The 19,149-nt window shown below is 42.0% G+C and overlaps 1 protein-coding gene across 7 annotated transcripts in view; it reads left to right on the top strand.

The window, feature by feature from the left end:
* Nucleotides 1-19,149, top strand: part of LOC125467327 (adenylate cyclase type 1-like) — a 299,944-nt gene that overhangs the window by 195,422 nt on the left and 85,373 nt on the right. For all 7 annotated transcript variants that reach the window (XM_048563037.2, XM_048563033.2, XM_048563026.2 and 4 more), the window contains 2 exons: nucleotides 1,111-1,266; nucleotides 6,531-6,725. In XM_048563037.2, the coding sequence (XP_048418994.2) occupies nucleotides 1,111-1,266; nucleotides 6,531-6,725 (351 nt within the window). The remainder of the gene's footprint in view (nucleotides 1-1,110; nucleotides 1,267-6,530; nucleotides 6,726-19,149) is intronic.

The following is a 19,149-nucleotide window of genomic DNA, read 5'->3' as shown; positions in this document are numbered from 1 at the left end:
CTGCTGATTTGATGTTAGTTAGTATTGGTTTGTAGATAGTTTCATGCTTTGGGCTTTTATTCCATACAAAAGGATTCAGACAACTCAATTTATGCTACAAAATGCATTGAGCTACAACATAGAAACAGGCCATTTGATTCAATTTGTTATTGTTCATGCTTAGCAAATAGATCTACTCACATTCACCAACACTGTTCCCATAACGCTTCAATCTCTTCCCTTACATCCACCTATACCACTTAGTTGTGGAGGTTGATCTTTCATGCCTAAGTATTAACCCCGGAAATGAAAGCAACAGTTTCACAATTCTTTGTGCGAAGAGGTTTCTGCTGACCTCATGTAAGTCTTATAAGTTTTAACATTGAGTTGTATTCATTCGGTGGCTCCATATTTTTGACTCCTCATCAAATAACAAGTATTTTATCTACCTGATGTCTTCCGTACATAATTTTAAATATAATGGCCTGTAATCTATCTTGTTACAGTTAAAACCCTCTATGTTCTTGTGGATTTTGATAGTTCCTTTATGCGTTCCCTCATTAAGTTTAAATAGCAATCTCTGTGGGAACTAAGTTCACTAATTTGCACGTGATTCTAATTGAGTTATTAGTAAGGTCTAATATCGTAATCTCTTGCATTACCTCTTGCATCTTCCCCTTGCAATAAAAGTTAGAATTTGATTTGATTTCTTTTAGAGCCATATGAACCTGAAGTGTTAACTTTATTGTTGTGCGCACCGGTGCCCTCAAACCCTCTGCTCTCCAAGGCATCAAGTCTATTTCCGTTCAGTGTATAATTGCTACTGTTATTTCATTTTATCAATGCTGTCACCATAGACTTGCTGACATTGAATTCCGTCTGCCAGTTATCAGTCAATTCCCCATCATATTAATATCTCTCATCCACTTTTCTTTGGTCTTCTGGAGGATTAAACACAAGCTTTCACAGGCAGCATAAAGGGTGAGAATTCCAAAGTTTGAATTTAGGTTGGAACCCAGGCCTTAAAGATGAAAGGATGGCTTTTAAAAGTAAATGTAACATTGTCTTAACACTGCATTATATTGCTTGTTACAAATATATTTAGCACTGGCTGTTTTCTCTCTTTGGCAGATTTTTCCTGGTTTGATTCTCTCAGACATAAAACCGGCAAAAAGAATGAAATTTAAAACTGTCTGTTATTTACTTGTTCAACTGATGCACTGTCGTAAGATGTTCAAAGCTGAAATACCCTTTTCCAATGTGATGACGTGTGAGGATGATGACAAGGTAAGCATTTTATTCAAATTTTGATGATGTGTCTCACTGCTTTTTTCCTCATGAGATCCTTGTTTGACAAGGAAATGTGTCAATGAGAAAGTGTTGTTTTCCTCTAACCCTGCCTAATTCTTTTGAAAACCATTGCCTTCTGCATGTTCTTGTGCAATAGAATCGTTCAACATGCCCATTGTGCTGATTGAAAGCTGCTATTTATTTCCCCACTCATCACCCTAACCAGCTGGCATGAAGTGACTGAAGCTTTTGTTGTTAGTTTCCTGAAAGACCATTGCACAGATGTGGATTAACATCAGCAAAAGGAAGATACTAATTGGAATCTAAATATAGGCTCCTGCTACAAATTAGGATATTTAAATCTATGATCACTTTTATTAGATGAGTTTCTTATATATGAATCATGGCAATTGGAGATGGCAAAAAAGATTTATTAGTTTGTAGGTGATTGAATACAGTACTTTAAGTAACTTAAAAACCAAAAGAACTGCGGATGTTGTAAATCAGGAACAAAAACAAAGTTGCTGGAAAAGCACAGCAGGTCTGGCAGCACCTGTGAAGAAGAACACAGTTAATGTTTCAGATCCATTCTGAGGAAGGGTCACCAGACCCGAAATGTTAACTCTGTTTTCTCCTTCACTTTAAGTAACTTATTGTAGAGATAGAATTTATGGCACACAGACATCACAGATGAGCGCATTTCAATTTCCCAAATTGCTTGTTTTCAGTGGAACATTTATAAAAGTTATTTCCAAGTAAATTATTTACTTCTGGTAGATTGCTATTTATATGTAGCTCAATAGGTTATTGTAGAATGTTGCTCATCCAGCTAGACAGATCTAAGGCCAAACTGACTGGCATTCCACAAACTTTGCCTTCAGTAGTTGAGGTTTGATATTTTTTGATCAAGCTTTAAATTGCAGTACTAGGCATGAGTGTTCTATTTCATCGCAAACCAAACCTGGTAGAGTCTATCTGGAGCCATGCAGTTATAGTGGCGGTAGAGAACTCGCAATTCTAATTGCCTTCATCTACCCATGTAGCTTACTGACTTTAAATTTTTATTGCCGGGAGGCAACAGATGAAAGAATATAGAAGAGGAAATAATGAAGTGAAGCCATCAATAAAGCAGGAACGTAATGTTTCTTTTACCTGCAGTGTAGGGTTAAGGAACATTGCAGTAAGACCATCGCGTTTCATTTTTGTGAAAAATTGAACTCTAGAACTGGATCATTTTTTTTATCTCATATGTAATTCCATTGTACGTTTTACACTACACATCAAATAAAAGCTGTCATTTCACTGATGCTCCAGGGATGGCGGAACTGATGTATGAGGAGAAATTGACCAGGTTAAGATTATTTTCACTGGAGTTCAGATGAATGAGGAGGGATCTCATGGAGACTTATAAAATTCTAACAGGACTGGACAGGGTAGATGCAGAGAGGATGTTCCTGATGGTGAGTGTGTCCAGACCCAGGGTCACATTCTGTGGATTCAGGTTAGATCATTTAGAATGGAAATGAAGGAGACCAAAGAGTGGTCAACCTGTGGAAATCATTACCATAGGAAGTAGTTGATGCCATAACATTGAATGTTTTCAGGAGGCGGTGAGATATAGTATTTGGGGTGAATGGGATCAAAGGTTATGGTGAGAATACAGAATTAGGCTGTCAGGTTAGATGATATGTTATGATTATGATGAATAGTGGAACAGGCTCAAAGGGCAAAATGGCCTGTCTTGCTCCTAGCTTCAACGTTTCTATGTATCTCTGCTTAAAGGGATAACAAAGTGTTATAAGCTGAAAAAACCGTGCAAACCAAATGGTACGAAGCCCCAAGAATCCTAAGAATCAAGGATTTTTTTTGTCCCTTTTTTTGAGACACCACTGAACCAGATGAGACTTGGATGTAGACCTTCTGGTTCATAGGTGGGAACACTGCCATGGCTCTGCAAGAGTCTTACAAGTCAAAATCTCTTACTTCAACTCCAGAAGGAGATCAGATTTGTAATCCTGGCTCTTGATTGGCCAATTACACATAATTACTAAAACTCTGTAACTTTTACCTGTTGGTATCAATCAACGAACTACCTTTTCTTGGTGAAACTCCAGAGTATTTCATTACCTACCACTGTTAACCAAACAGGCCATGAGGCTCAGTACAGAAAGGTGAATTGGTGGCAGCAATAGGCCTCAAGGCAAGCTGCCTGTGCTTGGTTGCACAATCATCCAACACTCCAAATAGTCTTTATAGCAACATAGAACCTATTCAAAGAAACAATAAAGTACATCTTGTTTTACGCAAAAGATATTTCTTGTTTGTCTGATAAGAGGATTTCTTTATACATGCTAAACCATATGAGGCCCTAAAGAGCTAATACAGTGGAGATATGCCTGGCAGCACACGTAAGTATTATTTAAATTGGCAGGCAGCACTAAATTTTATATGTTATCTTATGAGAAAGAATGGATGCAGGTTAATCGTGGATTACAATCCCTATGCCTGCTTTTGGACCTGATCCAGTTCTTTGCCATTATCTAATCTGTACAATACTATTAATGCTTACAGCCTGCTGTGTAGCATTGCATCTGGCTGACATGGCTGACAACGCGTGAAAATCTTTCTGTTTTTGTGTTTAGACTACATTGCTAAATGCAATAAAATTGATGTGAAAATAATAGTCTTAGAGTTGAACTGCTCTTATGAGCTTACTGAATCATTATTTCAAGGACTTTCCAAGAATTGGCCAGACAGGAAAGCAATTTGCACAACATAATAAGGAGTGTCAAGACAGTCCACACCTTCAAATTTATAATAGGTATAAATACAATAAACTAATGATTTAATTTTTAAAGATCAGTGGGTGGTATTGTTCTGTTTGCGATGTGTTTGCATGAAAATCAAGCTCTCATCCTTAAAATGTTATTTTTGCATGCAAAATCATTTCCTGTCCTTATTTTTGTAAAATGATCCAGCAAAAGATATGACTGACAAATGTTATTATCAGGATTGTTGGATCACTTATTACAGCACTCAAAGGTGTCTGTTCAATCTGTTTCCCACAGTGTGGCATGTTCCTCGACCAATTAAAACACCAGGTAGGTTCTTGAAGTTAGGGGTTGCAGGGTGTGAGAGATGGAGAATCTCCTTATAGAAAAGTCTTTGTCTGGACTGCGGTGAAGGAAGACAAGAAGCGGCTGTAGGCCTGTCTGAATAGCTGGCACTGCAGCCTGCCATTTGGTACCTGCCTCCAAATTGTTGAACTGCTTCCCTGTCATATAAAGGAGATGCAGACTGACTGACAGTCAGTTTCATTGATAGTCTGCCTTGAGGAACCACTGGGCCCGAAATCCACTTCCCCTAAATTGGCTGGTATTGGGAATGGTGTCAGGAAACTAACACACCAGAAAGTGCTAGTATCTTTCTGTTCTGTGTGCCTCCATTTCATCCAGAATTGGGTTTCAATTGATTATTTGAATTTTGGACTTTGAATAACGCAATGTGTTTTAAAGGCCACATTAAAGTTCTTCCATCATATGTTTGCTGAAAAATTTGATTAAACAGAAATCTTATTACCAAATGTGTACAGATAGCTTCAGAACTCCCAATGCATGTGCTGTCCATTAAAAGAATGGACCATTGATATAATGCCCTGATATGGCCTTTCCTCTGTTCAATATATGGAAAGCATGCCCAATGTTCTGTGTAAAGTACATGCACAGCAACACTGTTGGTACTTCTTTAAGATCCTTTAAATTTTAATTATAAGGATACAATTCAGTAATGTCAGTAAGGTGCTGCAGCACCTTTCGACCAACTTGGAAGATATCCAAATAAATTTAGTAAGGCAAGAGGTTCCACAGTGACAAAGATATCAGTATGAATAAATTCCATCACTTCATTCTCCCCCATCAAAGAAGGTGCAGATGTTGGCCAATTCTGCTAAATGAAGAAAATTGTTGCAGAAAGCGCATTTACTGATCAAATATATCAACCACCAAGAATTTGCCTGTAATACACTCAGTGTGGGCTGGCAAGCAGGCTTGAGTGGGCAGCTTGTTTTTAATAATGTTTTTAATCAGAAGGAAAACGCGTACGAAACGTTGAGGGTGAGCTCTCTGCATCTCTGCCTTCCCTCCCCCCTCCCCGCTAGAAGATAATTGTTCCTCCCCACCCTACCGTAATGGCTGGATTTTAAAACTCACTGCCACCTCCCTTCTCCATCTGATGACATTGACCTACCTAAGTTTTCAGCCTGGGCCTGTATGCACCAATCCAGCCCACCCACACCATGTCAACAAAATGTGAGGCTGGATGAACACAGCAGGCCAAGCAGCATCTCAGGAGCATGCTTGGCCTGCTGTGTTCATCCAGCCTCACATTTTGTTGTCTTGGAATCTCCAGCATCTGCAGTTCCCATTATCTCTGATACTATTTTACCCACACCATGTTATAGCTGTAGAGTGAGCTTCTTATCATTCTACCAGCTGACCACTGACTTTCCTATGGTGGAGCAGAGACATGGACAGGCACTCAGCCAAACCCCCCACTGCCACTCCACACGCACACAAACAAACACACGCACACTTCCTAAAATTTTGGCCACGGATTTGAGTTTTAAGACAAAGTCCAATGACTAAATCAAGCTTAACACCTAAAAGTTATCAGTCCTTATTATTAAATAGATGGATAATGTGAGTGATTACCTTGCATTTAACATTAATGTAGCCTTAATGGCTTTGAGATGACACAGTGTCGATGAAGATTTCACAGATCCTGCATAATATTCATTGTAGAAAGCAGTGATCCAGGACAAAAGACATACAGTTAATGAATATTTAAACTTGTCTTTTTAATTGTTGTTCCTGACTGGATATAACTGACACAGAAAATGTACGGTGACAAATCTGCATTTATATATTTTACACTTTTTAAAATTGATGTGTTTCTTCTAGTCAGCTTTAGTACAATGTGTTACATTCTGCTGACTCAGCTCAAGTAAAGGTAGAAAGGCTGCATCATATCCAATACAGTGGAAGCTATTACCTGGCGAATACTTGATTGCAAAAGTAAGTGAAGAAACTATCAAGACCAACTAAACAGAGGAAGCAAGAAAATTTCTATCTCCCATCCTGGTCACTGGATCAGAGGGTTCTACACTGGGGCAATAACAATGGTATGGTTTGAAAATTGAACTGTAGAAGAGTGCTCTTTCCTCAACTTGTCACTAACGAAGATATTTTCTTTTGTTTACAAAGAGAAGAGCATTGAGGACAGCATCTGAAAAAGTCAGAAACCGATCATCTTTTTCTGCAAATGTTATGCACAACACTCCAGGAACGCGAGTGAATCGATACATCAGCCGGTTAATTGAAGCTCGACAAACAGAGTCTGAAATGGCAGATTTACATTTTGTTACCTTAAAGTACAAACAAACTGAAAGGGAGCAGAAAGTAAGTTTTTTGTATATACATATAAAACCAGGTAAACATACAATGTGTTTTAAAGTGCCTATGTTAAAGAAAAAAATTTGTAGGTTTTCATCTAAGTGCACCTTCTACATCGCCTGGGTGGAGCATCCAAAGAAAATAACACAGCTTGCTTTACAGACAACCATTCTAACCAATGGTGTTGTGAATATCAACAAGTGGGAGAGTGGTATGCACTGGCTCATGGAAACTCAGCACATAAGCGCTATGGCTTTTTAATTGAGCCACCTAATTATCATTTTACTTTCAGCTTTGTGCCTAATTAATGTCAGTAGACACGATCATGACATGCATAAAAAAAAGGAGTGGTCCTTTGCAGGTCTGGGAGAGGGAGGCTGTGAACTGGGGTAGGCTGGATTGCAATGCCTGGAGATGCCAGCGCATTGCTGAAAGTGTGTGTTTCAGGAGTCGCAGGGAGAAACACTTCTGAAGGGTCTCAGTGTTCTGGATGTAGATATGTCAAGGTTGGGGCCAAACTGGGAAGGCTTGAATGTGGACTGTAATCCATTGGGGATGATCTGGTTCCGTAGGCAGGTGCTGAGGAAGGTGATGTGGCTGTGGTACCTGGTTTGCTTCAGGATGGGTCTAGGCCCGAAACGTCAGCTTTTGTGCTCCTAAGATGCTACTTGGCCTGCTGTGTTCATCCAGCTCCACACTTTGTGATTTCAGATTCTCCAGCATCTGCAGTTCCCATTATCTCTGATACAATCATGACATGCATTTTAATTTTTGGTTAAAGGAACAGTGAAAGCATCCAGGTTGGTAGAGTTAGTATGGGGAGACACTAGCCTGCTGCTATGAAGCCAACATAGGCAATGGCTATGCGTCACTTGCCCCAGCTAGAATCTGCTCCCAGTCTCCTGGGAGCTGAAGGAAGCCTGAAGGGAGACAATCTTTCCTAATGATTTGAGGGAGAATCTTGCAGTTAGCTCAAAGAAGGCCTTGCTTGAGGTAGTCCAGAGGTCAGCAGCAGGAGCACGGCACCATGTTCCTTGATTCAGTACAAGAAGCAAATTGTTAACGTCTACAAGGCAGGAAAGCTGCATCTTTATATCTCTGCAACCTGTCATGCTGTTTTCTTCAAGCACATCGCCCCTCATGCCAATTTATCGTGCATGCATTTGTCAATGCAATTACTTGTGTCCTTATCTATTCATCCACCACTGTCAGTCCCATTTACCTTTATATATGGTTACACCTGTCCCTTGTACTCACACGCAAAATGTTCTGGCTGTGCTCGGATGAAAACATGCCTTTTGTCTCTTTCCAAAGTAAATTATTTTCCATGTGGAGGACAGACAATATAAGGGAAACAGCGAACACGTGCAGAAGTGGAGCTGATGGAATTTGTGGAGTCTGGCCAATGTAGCCCTCAGAAATGGCAAGATGAAGTTCTTCCAGATAACGTGGTGGTAGAATTAAATGCCATCCAAACACACAAAACTCAGTCATGTTGGCTTGTTGTCAGCTACACTCAAATATGATCATATTTGAAAAGTGATGAATTCAAGCATTCTCAAAAAAGTAAAAAGTAAGGGCAAGAGTAGGCTATTCGGCCCTTCAAGCCTGCTGAACCAATCAATATGACCATGGTTGATTATCCAACTCGGTGCCCTCTGTCCATTTCCTTCCTAGACCTTTTGATCCATTCAGCCCTAACAACCATATATCTAACTCCTTCTTGAAAATATTCAATGATTTGGCTTCAACTACTTTCTGTGGCAGAGCATTCACAAGCTCACTACTCTCTAGGTGAAGAAATTTCTTCCAGTTTCTGCCCAGAATGGTTTACCCCTTATTCTTGGGCTATGGCTCTAAGTTCTGGGCTCTGTAGTCAATGGGAATATCCTTCCTGTATTTACCCTTTCTAATCCTGTTGAACATTTACAGGTTTCTATGAGATAGCTCCCCTCATTCCTCTGAACTCCAGTGAATGTAGTAGGAACAAATCCAGTCTCTATACACCTGCCCTGCTCTCTCAGGAATCAGTTTTTGTTGCTGTGGTTCATGTTAATGTATTCACATATCTTTTGATCTAGTGGGGGCATCATATAAGAGGTGAAACAAGTTTCCCATGATGACAATAACTACTTAGATGAGTTGACTCTGTTCTGAAGGTGCACAATCAAATTACTTGTTTAGATCTTGTGACAGTGCTCTTTGTAATTTCTTGGGTGGATGATGGCAGATTACTGGGTTTTCACCCAGTGACTGACAATTCCTATCTGAGCAAAGCTAATTGTGAAATCAAGGACGCAGTCTATCATTGAAGGCTGCAAGTTCTACTCAGCTGTACTTCGGCCCCATTGATGGCACAGCAGCAAAGTGAGCCTGAATGGTTTGCTTGTTGAGAGATTGCATGAGTCTCTCTCAAGCATCAGGGACATGATATCATTGATTTTGTGATGAAGAAGGACCAGCAGAGGGCAGTGATGACACTGATTATCGGTTGGCGTGAAGATTTGCATCAACACAGTCACCACCACCAAACAGGGATTTGAGGAGGAAATGTTGTCAAGGGAATAGACAGGCATTTCTGTGGCCACAGGCAAAAGTCCAGGATGGTGTGTTGCTTCCCTGGTGATAGGGTCAAAGATGTCTCAGAGCAGGTACACGACATTCTGAAGTGGAAGGGTGAATAGCCAGCGATCATGGTACACATTGGTACAAACGGCATAGGTTTTAAAAAAAAAATGGATGTGGTCCTAAAGGCAGAATGTAGGGAGCTAGGAAGAAAGTTAAGAAATCGGACGTCAAAGGTAATGATCTAAGGATTGCTACCAGTGTCACGTTCTAGTTGGAGGAGAACTGACAGGATATACTGGATAAATATGTAGCTGCAAAGATGGTGTCAGGGGGAGGGTTTCAGATGCCTGAGGCATTGGGACCAGTTCTGGGAGAGGTGGGATCTCTACAAATTGGACAAGTTACACCTGGACAGGTATGAGACTGATGTTCTGGGGGAGTGTTTGCTAGAGTGGTTGGGGAGGGTTTAAATTAATATGCCAGTGGTACGTAAAGAGCCTATGTAAAGAACCAGAGAAGAAGGCAGCAAGAACAAAAGCAAAGGGTAGAAAAGGCAATAAGAAAAGTGATCGACAAGGTTCACACAGAGCTATTGAGAATAATAAGGAGGAGACAAAAGGACAAACTTAAAAGCTTTGTGCCTTAATGCGTGGAGCATTTGTAATAAAATAGATGAACTAATTGTACAGATAGATGTAAATGGCTATGATATACTAAGAATTATGGAGACATAGCTTCAGGGTGACCAGGGATGGGATCTGAATGTCCCAGGGTATTTAGTATTTCGGAACGATAGAAAAAAGGGAACGGTGGAGGAGCAGCATTGCTGGTTAAAAAAGAAGTTTACACAATCGTGTGAAAGGATTTTAGCTCTGACAATGTGGAGTCTGTATTGATAGAGTTGAGAAATATCGAGGGACAAAAAACATCAGTAGATGTCATATATAGACCACGAAACTGCAGTGGTGATTATGAGAACAGCATTAAACAGGAAATTAGAGAAGCATGTGATAAAGAAATATTGGTGATCCTGGATGCTTTTAATTTGCACATATATTGGGCAAATCAAATTAGCCACAATGCCATAGAGGAGGAATTCCTGGAAAGTATACGGATGGTTTTGTTGACCAATATGTGGAGGAGCCAACTAGGCAGCAGGCCATCTTAGACTGGGTGCTGTGTAATGGGAAGGGAATAATTGCCAATCTAGTTGTGCAAGACTCCTTGGGCAAGTGTGACCATAACATGAAAGAATTTTTTTTATCAAGATGAAGAATGAGGTTGTTGATTCAGAGACTAGGGTGCTGAACCTTAATAAAGGAAACTACAACAATATCAGGTGTGAGTTGGCCTTGATAGGTTAGGAAGAGTTACTTAAAGGAATGACAGTGGATAGGCAATGGCAAGGAACACGTGGGGGAACTGCAACAACTGTTTATTCCTGTCTGTTGCAAAAGCAAAATGGGTAAGAAGGCCAATTCGCGGCTTACAAAAGAAATAAGAGATAGTATCCGATCCATAGAAGCATACAGATTGGCCAAGAAAAATAATGAATCTGAGGATAGGGACCAGTTTAAAATTCAGCGAAGGACCAAGGGATTGATTAAGAAGGGGAAAACAGGGTATGAAATTAAGCTTGCAGGGAACACAAAGACTGACATTAAGAATTTATACATGAAGAGAAAGGAATTGGTAAAGACAAATGTAGGTCCCCTACAGACTGAAACGGGGGAATGTTTCAATGGGGACAGAGAAATGGCTGAGGACCTGAATATATACGTTGGTTCTGTCTTCACAAAGAGATACCAAAATTGTTAGAGGTTGCAAGACTTAGTGAGAGGGAAGAACGGAGGGAGATCAATATTAGTGGAGAAATGGTGCTGGGAAAATTGTTAGGATTGAAAGCAGACAAATGCCTAGGACCTGATAATCTACATCCCAGAGTACTCGAGAAGTGCCTCCAGAAGGAGTGGATGCATTGGTGGTCATCTTGCAGGATTGTATAGACTTTGGAACAGTCCCTAGTTTGGAGGGTGGCTAATGTCACTCCAATATTCAGAAAGGGAGGTTGAGAGAATACAAGGAATTATAGACTGGTGAGCCTACATTGGTAATTGGAAAATTCTTGAACCCATTGTCAAAGATTTTATAGCAGGGCATTCAGAAGGCAATGGCATGATCAGACAGAAATCAGCATGGATTTATGAAGGGGAACTCATGCTTGACAAATCTGTTGGAATTCTATGAAGATGTCACTCGGGCTCTTGATTAGTTTTGTAGCTCGGGTGATGGATACTCTGGTTGGTTGCCTTGCCAAGCTGGTTTGTTAGTTTGCAGACATTTCGTTACCCTACTGGGTAATGTCATCAGTGCAGTCTCCGATGAAGCACTGTTGTGTTTTCCCACCTGGTATTTAAAATCTGGGGTCTGTTGGATTTGGTTACCTCATTTCTGGTTCTCCTTCGCAGTGATATACATATAGGGTCTCGTTCTATGTGTTTGTTGATGGCCTTCTTGGTGGAGAACAAGGCCTATTGAAATCCCATGCTTCTCTCTGTTTAGCCTCTCCGAGGATCTGGTGTTGTCCCAATCAAACTGGTGGTTCTCCTTATCTATGTGAATGGAGACAGATGAGTATTGGTCATAGATAATGGGAACTGCAGATGCTGGAGAATCCAAGATAACAAAGTGTGGAGCTGAATGAACACAGCAGGCTGAGCAGCATCTTAGGAGCACAAAAGCTGACGTTTCAGGCCTAGACCCTTCATCAGAAAAGGGGGATGGGGAAAGGATTCTGAAATAAATAGGGAGAGAGAGGGAGGCAGACTGAAGATAGATAGAGGAGAAGGTAGGTGGAGAGGAGAGTATGGGTGGGGAGGTAGGGAGGGGATAGGTCAGTCTGGGGAGGACGGACAGGTCAAGGGGACAGGATGAGGTTAGTAGGTAGGAAATGGAGGTGCGGCTTGAGGTGGGAGGAGGGGATATGTGAGAGGAAGAACAGATTAGGCAGGCTGGGACGAGCTGGGCTGGTTTGGGGATGCAGTGGGGGGAGGGGAAATTTTGAAGCTGGTGAAATGCACATTGATAACATCATTGTGGCACTGCAAGACGCCCAGGATGGACATGTCGTCTGCAGAATGGGACAGGGAGTTGAAATGGTTCGCGATTGGGAGGTGCAGTTGTTTAGTGCGAACCGAGCGTAGTTGTTGTGCAGAGCGGTCTCCAAGCCTGTCCATCTTCCCTAGACTGACCTATCTCCTCCCTACCTCCCCGCAAAGCTCTCCTTTACTGGCTCCACCCCTGTCTCTTTGACTGGTCTGTCTACTCTCCACCTGTCTTCTCCTCTATCCATCTTCAGTCCACCTCCCCCTCTCTCCCTATTTATTTCAGAATCCTCTCCCCATCCCCCTTTTCTGATGAAGGGCCTAGGCCCGAAACGTCAGCTTTTGTGCTCCTGAGATGCTGCTTGGCCTGCTGTGTTCATCCAGCCTCACACTTTGTCATCTGAGTATTGGTCATGTCTTTTTGTTGCTAGTTAGTGTTCATGTACTCTTGTGGCCAGTTTTCTCCCTGTCTGTCCAACGTAATGTTTGTCGCTGTCCTTGCATGGAATCGCCGGGACCCCAGCTATTCACAATATATATTGATGATTTTGATGAGAGAACAAAATGGAACATCTCCAAGTTTGCAGATGACACCAAGTTGGTGGGAGGGTGAATATGACAAGGTTGCAGAGATCCTTCAGCATGATCTGGACAGCTTGGGTGAACGAGCAAATCAATGGCAGATGCGGTATAATTTGGATAAATGTAAGGTTATTCAATTTGGCAGCAAAAACAAGAAATCAGATTACTACCTTAATGGCTGTAAATTGGGAGAGGAGTGTGTGCACTGGGGAGAGGGGACCTGGGTGTCCTTGTGCACCAGTTGCTGAAGGTAAGTATGCAGGTGCACCAGGTGGTAAAGAAGGCAAATGGTATGTTGGCTTTCTTTGAGAGAGTTTTCATGTGCAGGAGCAGGGATGTGTTGTTGCAGTTATACAGGGCCTTGGTGAGACCACACCTGGAATATTGTGCAGTTTTTAATCTCCTTTTCTGAGGAAGGATGCTCTTCCTCTCGAGGGAGTGCAACAAAGGTTTACTAGACTGATTCCGGGGATGGTGGGTCTGATGTATGAAAAAGATTGATTAGGTTGGGATTGTTTTCATTAGAGTTCAGATAAATGAGGGGGGATCTCATAGATACTTATAAAATTCTAAAAGGACTCGACCAGGGTAGATGCAAAGAGGATGTTCCCAAAGGTGGGTATGTCCAGAACCAGGGGTCACAGTATGTGGATTCGGGGGAGATGATTTAGGACAGAGATGAGGAGACATTTCTTCATGCAAAGACTAGTGAGCCTGTGGAATTCATTACTACAGGAAGTAGTTGATACCAAAACATTAAATGTATTCATGAGGCAACTAGACATAGCATTTGGGGTGAATGGGATCAAAGGTTATGGGGAGAAAGCAGGATTAGGCTATTGAGTTGGATGATCAGCTATGATCGTGAAGAATGGGAGAGCAAGTCTGAAAGGCTGAATGGCCTTCTCTTGCTCCTATCTTCTATGTTTATATGTTTCTATGAAGTCATCTCTAAAGTCCTGCATGGAGAATAAAGACAGCAATCACATGAGTGTTTATAGACATTTTCCACTGACTCCAAGATAATTAATGTTGCCTTAAGTAGTCTGAATAATAGCCAAAGTTTGATATTTCATTGCTATAACTGTAGTGATTGTAACAAGGTCAACCAGGTGGACCTCATACTTATGAATTCCCTGAGTGGGGATGTTAATCTGGACTAATCATGGAGCCCTGGCTGACAGATATAAACAATAGTGTCAGAGGGTCTGTCCCCTCTGAGAGCTGGCTCTGAGGAAGCTGGATCAGTGTCAAGGACTCACAATGTGTAAATAAAGGGCAATTTGGTGATGGGACACCAGCTGCTGTGGACTTGTTTCACTAATAATCTGCAAAAACATGTTCTATAGACATTGTTGACTGGAAATTATGGGTGCAATTGAGAAAAGTAGTGGTGAACATGAACATGGAAGTTAGAACTTCACTCTAAACACTTTTATTTCTCATGCATTCATCCATTTCCCTGTACTGCACCCCCAGAGATGCAGAACTTGGTGATGTGATGTAATGAAAACAGTCTGTCTCTCAACATCTGTGAAACTAAAGAATTGGTCATCGACTTCCGAAGGGAAGGAGGAAAACACACCCCCATCTACATCAGTGGAACTAAGGTTGAGAGAGTGAAGAGCATCAGGTTCCTCAGCATGACAATAACCGATGACCTGTCCTGGATTTCCCATGTAGATGTGACAGTCAAGAAGGCATAACAACACCTATTCTTCCTCAGCTGACTCAGGAAATTTGGCATGTCCATGAGATCCCTCACTAACTTCTACAGATGCATCACTGAAAGCATAATGTTTGGGTGCATAATGGCTTGGGGTGGCAACCGCTCTGCCTAGGACCTTAAGAAACTATAGATGGTGGTGTGCACAGCCCAGACCATCACAAAAGCCAACCTTCTATCTACACCAAATGGCTTCTAATGCCAAGGTCTGGTCTTCAACCCGCACTTAATGTTCAGTTATGGAGCTTCCATGCCTTTTATCTTCTGCACACTATACAAAACTAATAAACCCTATAATGACAAATGAATATGGAACAACATTTTAAAAATAGTCATTTATTTCTAGCTTTCCACCATGTCAAAATAAAAGTGTGCATTATTCAGACCTTTTAAAGTATTAGTGATGCCCCATTATATAAAGATGTGAATGCATTGGTGATAGGGCAGAAAAAGTGGCTTAAAATAATGGATCCTGGGATGAGGAACTTCGATTATATGGGTAGATTAAAGATGTTGGGACTGCTCTAGTCTGAGAGGAGAAAGCTAATGAGATCTGGTAGAGGTATTAAAGATCATGAACAGGCTGGTTAGAATAGATGAGGAGAAGGTGTTCTCACTCACAAAAGGAATAAGAGGAAGAGCGTATGGATTTAAAGTAATCTGCAAAAGAAGCAAGAGTAAAGAGTAGAAAAAGATGTTTCACTCACTGAGTAGTTACTGTACAAGATGTACTGCCTGAAAGTGTGATGCATGTAAGCTGAACTAGGATATTAGAACATAGAACATAGAACAATACAGTGCACTAGGCCCTTCGGCCCTCGATGTTGCGCCGACTTGTGAACTCATCTAAGCCCCTCCCCCTACGCTATCCCATCATTATCCAAATGCTTATCCAAGGACTGTTTAAATGCCCCTAATGTGGCTGAGTTAACTACATTGGCACACAGGGCGTTCCACGCCCTTACCACTCTCTGAGTAAAGAACCAGCCTCTAACATCTGTCTTAAATCTATCTCCCCTCAATTTGTAGCTATGCCCTCTTGTACAAGCTGAAGTCATCATCCTCGGAAAAAGACTCTCACTGTCCACCCTATCTAATCCTCTGATTATCTTGAATGTCTCTATTAAATCCCCTCTTAGCCTCCTTCTCTCCAATGAGAACAGACCCAAGTCCCTCAGCCTTTCGTCATAGGGCCTGTGCTCCAGGCAACATCCTGGTAAATGTCCTCTGCACCTTTTTCAATGCTTCCACATCCTTCCTGTAATGGGGCGACCAGAACTGCACGCAATATTCCAAATGAGGCCACACTAGCGTTTTGTACAGTTGCAGCATGACATCACGGCTCCGGAACTCAATCCCTCTACCAACAAAACCTAACACACCGTAAGCCTTCTTAACAGCACTATCAACCTGGGTGGCAACTTTCAGGGATCTATGTACATGGACACCAAGATCCCTGTGCACATCCACACTACCAAGAATCTTTCCATTGACCCGGTATTCTGCCTTCCTATTATTCCTCCCAAAGTGAATCACCTCACATTAATCCGTATTGCACTCCATTTGCCACCTTTTGGCCCAATTCTGCAGTTTATCTAAGTCTCTCTGCAACCTGCAACATTCTTCCACACTGTCCACCACTCCACTGACTTTAGTGTCATCTGCAAACTTACCAACCCATCCACCTATGCCTGCGTCCAAGTCATTTATAAAAATGACAAACAGCAGTGGTCACGAAACAGATCCTTGAGGCACACCACTAGTTACCGGACTCCAGGCTGAATATTTTCCATCAACCACCACTCGTTGCCTTCTTATAGAAAGCCAGTTTCTAATCCAAACTGCTAAATCTCCCTCAATCCTGTGCCTCTGTATTTTGTCCAATAGCCTACCATGTGGAACGTTATCAAAGGTTCAAGAATGCATATTTCATATTCAAGAATGCATTAAGAATTCATATTAAAGAATGCATTAAGTCAGAAGCCACACGACACCTTCTGACTTTGTCCACTCCAGCCCAACTCTGGCAGCTCCACATCAAGAATGCATTAGAATATTGTTTGTATAAAATGGTCTCCCAGGATAAATAAAACAAAAAACAAAAAAAAAGTACCATGGCACGATGCTCATTTAATGAACCAGAGAGGCACGGTGACCTGAGTGGCCTTTTTCTGTGCCATAACACAGCTATCATTCTGTAACTTACGTCAACTCAGTTATTAATATATATTGTATACAATAGTGCCCTTAACTCTGATCCTTGTGGCACACCACTAGGTATGTGCTGCCATTCTGAAAATGCTCCCCTTCTCCCAACTCTCTGTCTTCTATTCATTAACCAGATCCCTATCAATTCTAATAATCTATTTGAACCACGAGCTCATCTTTATTTAATAGCCTAACATGTGGTACCCCTTGTCAAATGTCTTCTAAAAATTCCACATGTATTACATTCATTGCTTCCCCGTTATTTCTTTCTTTTTCCTAATTAACATTTCATAGATGTTATTACACAGCTCTGGAACTGGCTGGACTTGAACCTGGGCCTCCCAGATCAGGGCTAGGAACACTACCCCCATTATTCCATCCTGCATGTTACCTCCTCAAAGTTCTAATCAATTTTTCAGGTACCTTTTCAACTCATGGAGCCATTCTGACACTTCTTGATCATTTTATGTATTTTCAAATGCTCTGCAACCACAACAATAGACTCTTAACATTTTTCCAAAGCCAAAGTCCATTGATCTATAGTTACAAGTTGGTTTGGCTTGTTTCCTTTTTACATAATGGGAAATCTGATAACTTTGCAAATCTGAGCAAAGAAACTATGCACAGTCCTGTACCTAACTTGGATATGTATTAGGGGACGGAGATTCTGGATTAGTCTGTGGCAGACTCCCAAAACAATTCAAAGGCAAAACTATGGAGATCAGTGATGACTTTGACAGCCACTGGTAAAGTGTGGTTACCAGTGGACACCAGGTCTTGTTTCAGCACACTGCAAAATTCTGTCATCAACTGACCCAATAACATAAGTCAAAAACCAAAAGAACTGCGGATGCTGTAAATCAAGAACAAAAACAAAGTTGCTGGAAAAGCTCAGCAGGTCTGGCAGCATCTGTGAAGGAGAAAACAGAGTTAACGTTGCGGGTCCGGTGACCCTTCCTCAGAACTGGACCCAAAACGTTAACTCTGTTTTCTCCTTCACAGATTCTGCCAGACCTGCTGAGCTTTTCCAGCAACTTGGTTTATGTTCAATAACATAAGTCTCCTGTCACACTGGTGGACTGACATTTGGAGCGAATTTGTCCTTTGCTTGTTGACACTGTGTGCTGGGTATGGCCTCCTATAAGCTGCAATCTTGACTGACCCTGTCTCTGAAGCAGAATTACAGGGGGCTGTTGGTGCAGCACTTCCTGCAACTGGTCATCCTAGTTCGTAGAGGAGATCCAAACCATAAGACCAAAAGACCATTAGACATAGGAGTGGAAGTAAGGCCATTCGGCCCATCAAGTCCACTCCGCCATTTAAATCATGGCTGATGGGCATTTCAACTCCATTTCCCTGCACTCTCCCCGTAGCCCTTGATTCCTTGTGAGATCAAGAATTTGTTGATCTCTGCCTAGGTGGCATCAATGTAACCAGCAAAGTAAGTGGTATCGCTCGTCTGATTGACCAGAGCCCCAAGATACAAGGAAAATCTCTGAGTAGCTAAAATGTGTATGTTGTCTTCATAGATATTGTGAAGAATCTATTTTACAAAAACAGTGTGAGTACTTAATGGAGATAATGGGAACTGCAGATGCTGGAGAATTCCAAGATAACCAAATGTGAGGCTGGATGAACACAGCAGGCCAAGCAGCATCTCAGGAGCACAAAAGCTGATGTTTCGGGCCTAGACCCTTCATCAGAGAGGGGGATAGGGAGAGGGAACTGGAATAAATAGGGAGAGAGGGGGAGGCGGACCGAAGATGGAGAGTAAAGAAGATAGGTGGAGAGAGTATAGGTGGGGAGGTGGGGATTGATGACTGTATCGGCGCCGCCTCTTGGTCCCCAGAGGAGCTCGAACAGTTCATCCACTTCACCAACACCTTCCACCCCAACCTTCAGTTCACCTGGGCCATCTCCAGCACATCCCTCACCTTCCTGGACCTCTCAGTCTCCATCTCAGGCAACCAGCTTGTAACTGATGTCCATTTCAAGCCCACCGACTCCCACAGCTACCTAGAATACACCTCCTCCCACCCACCCTCCTGCAAAAATTCCATCCCCTATTCCCAATTCCTCCGCCTCCGCCGCATCTGCTCCCACGATAAGACATTCCACTCCCGCACATCCCAGATGTCCAAGTTCTTTAAGGACCGCAACTTTCCCCCCACAGTGATCGAGAACGCCCTTGACCGCGTCTCCCGTATTTCCCGCAACACATCCCTCACACCCCGCCCCCGCC

This window comes from Stegostoma tigrinum, chromosome 2, assembly GCF_030684315.1.
Source record: "Stegostoma tigrinum isolate sSteTig4 chromosome 2, sSteTig4.hap1, whole genome shotgun sequence".
NCBI classification, from domain to species: Eukaryota; Metazoa; Chordata; class Chondrichthyes; order Orectolobiformes; family Stegostomatidae; genus Stegostoma; species Stegostoma tigrinum.
This window is presented reverse-complemented; position numbering and strand designations above follow the sequence as displayed.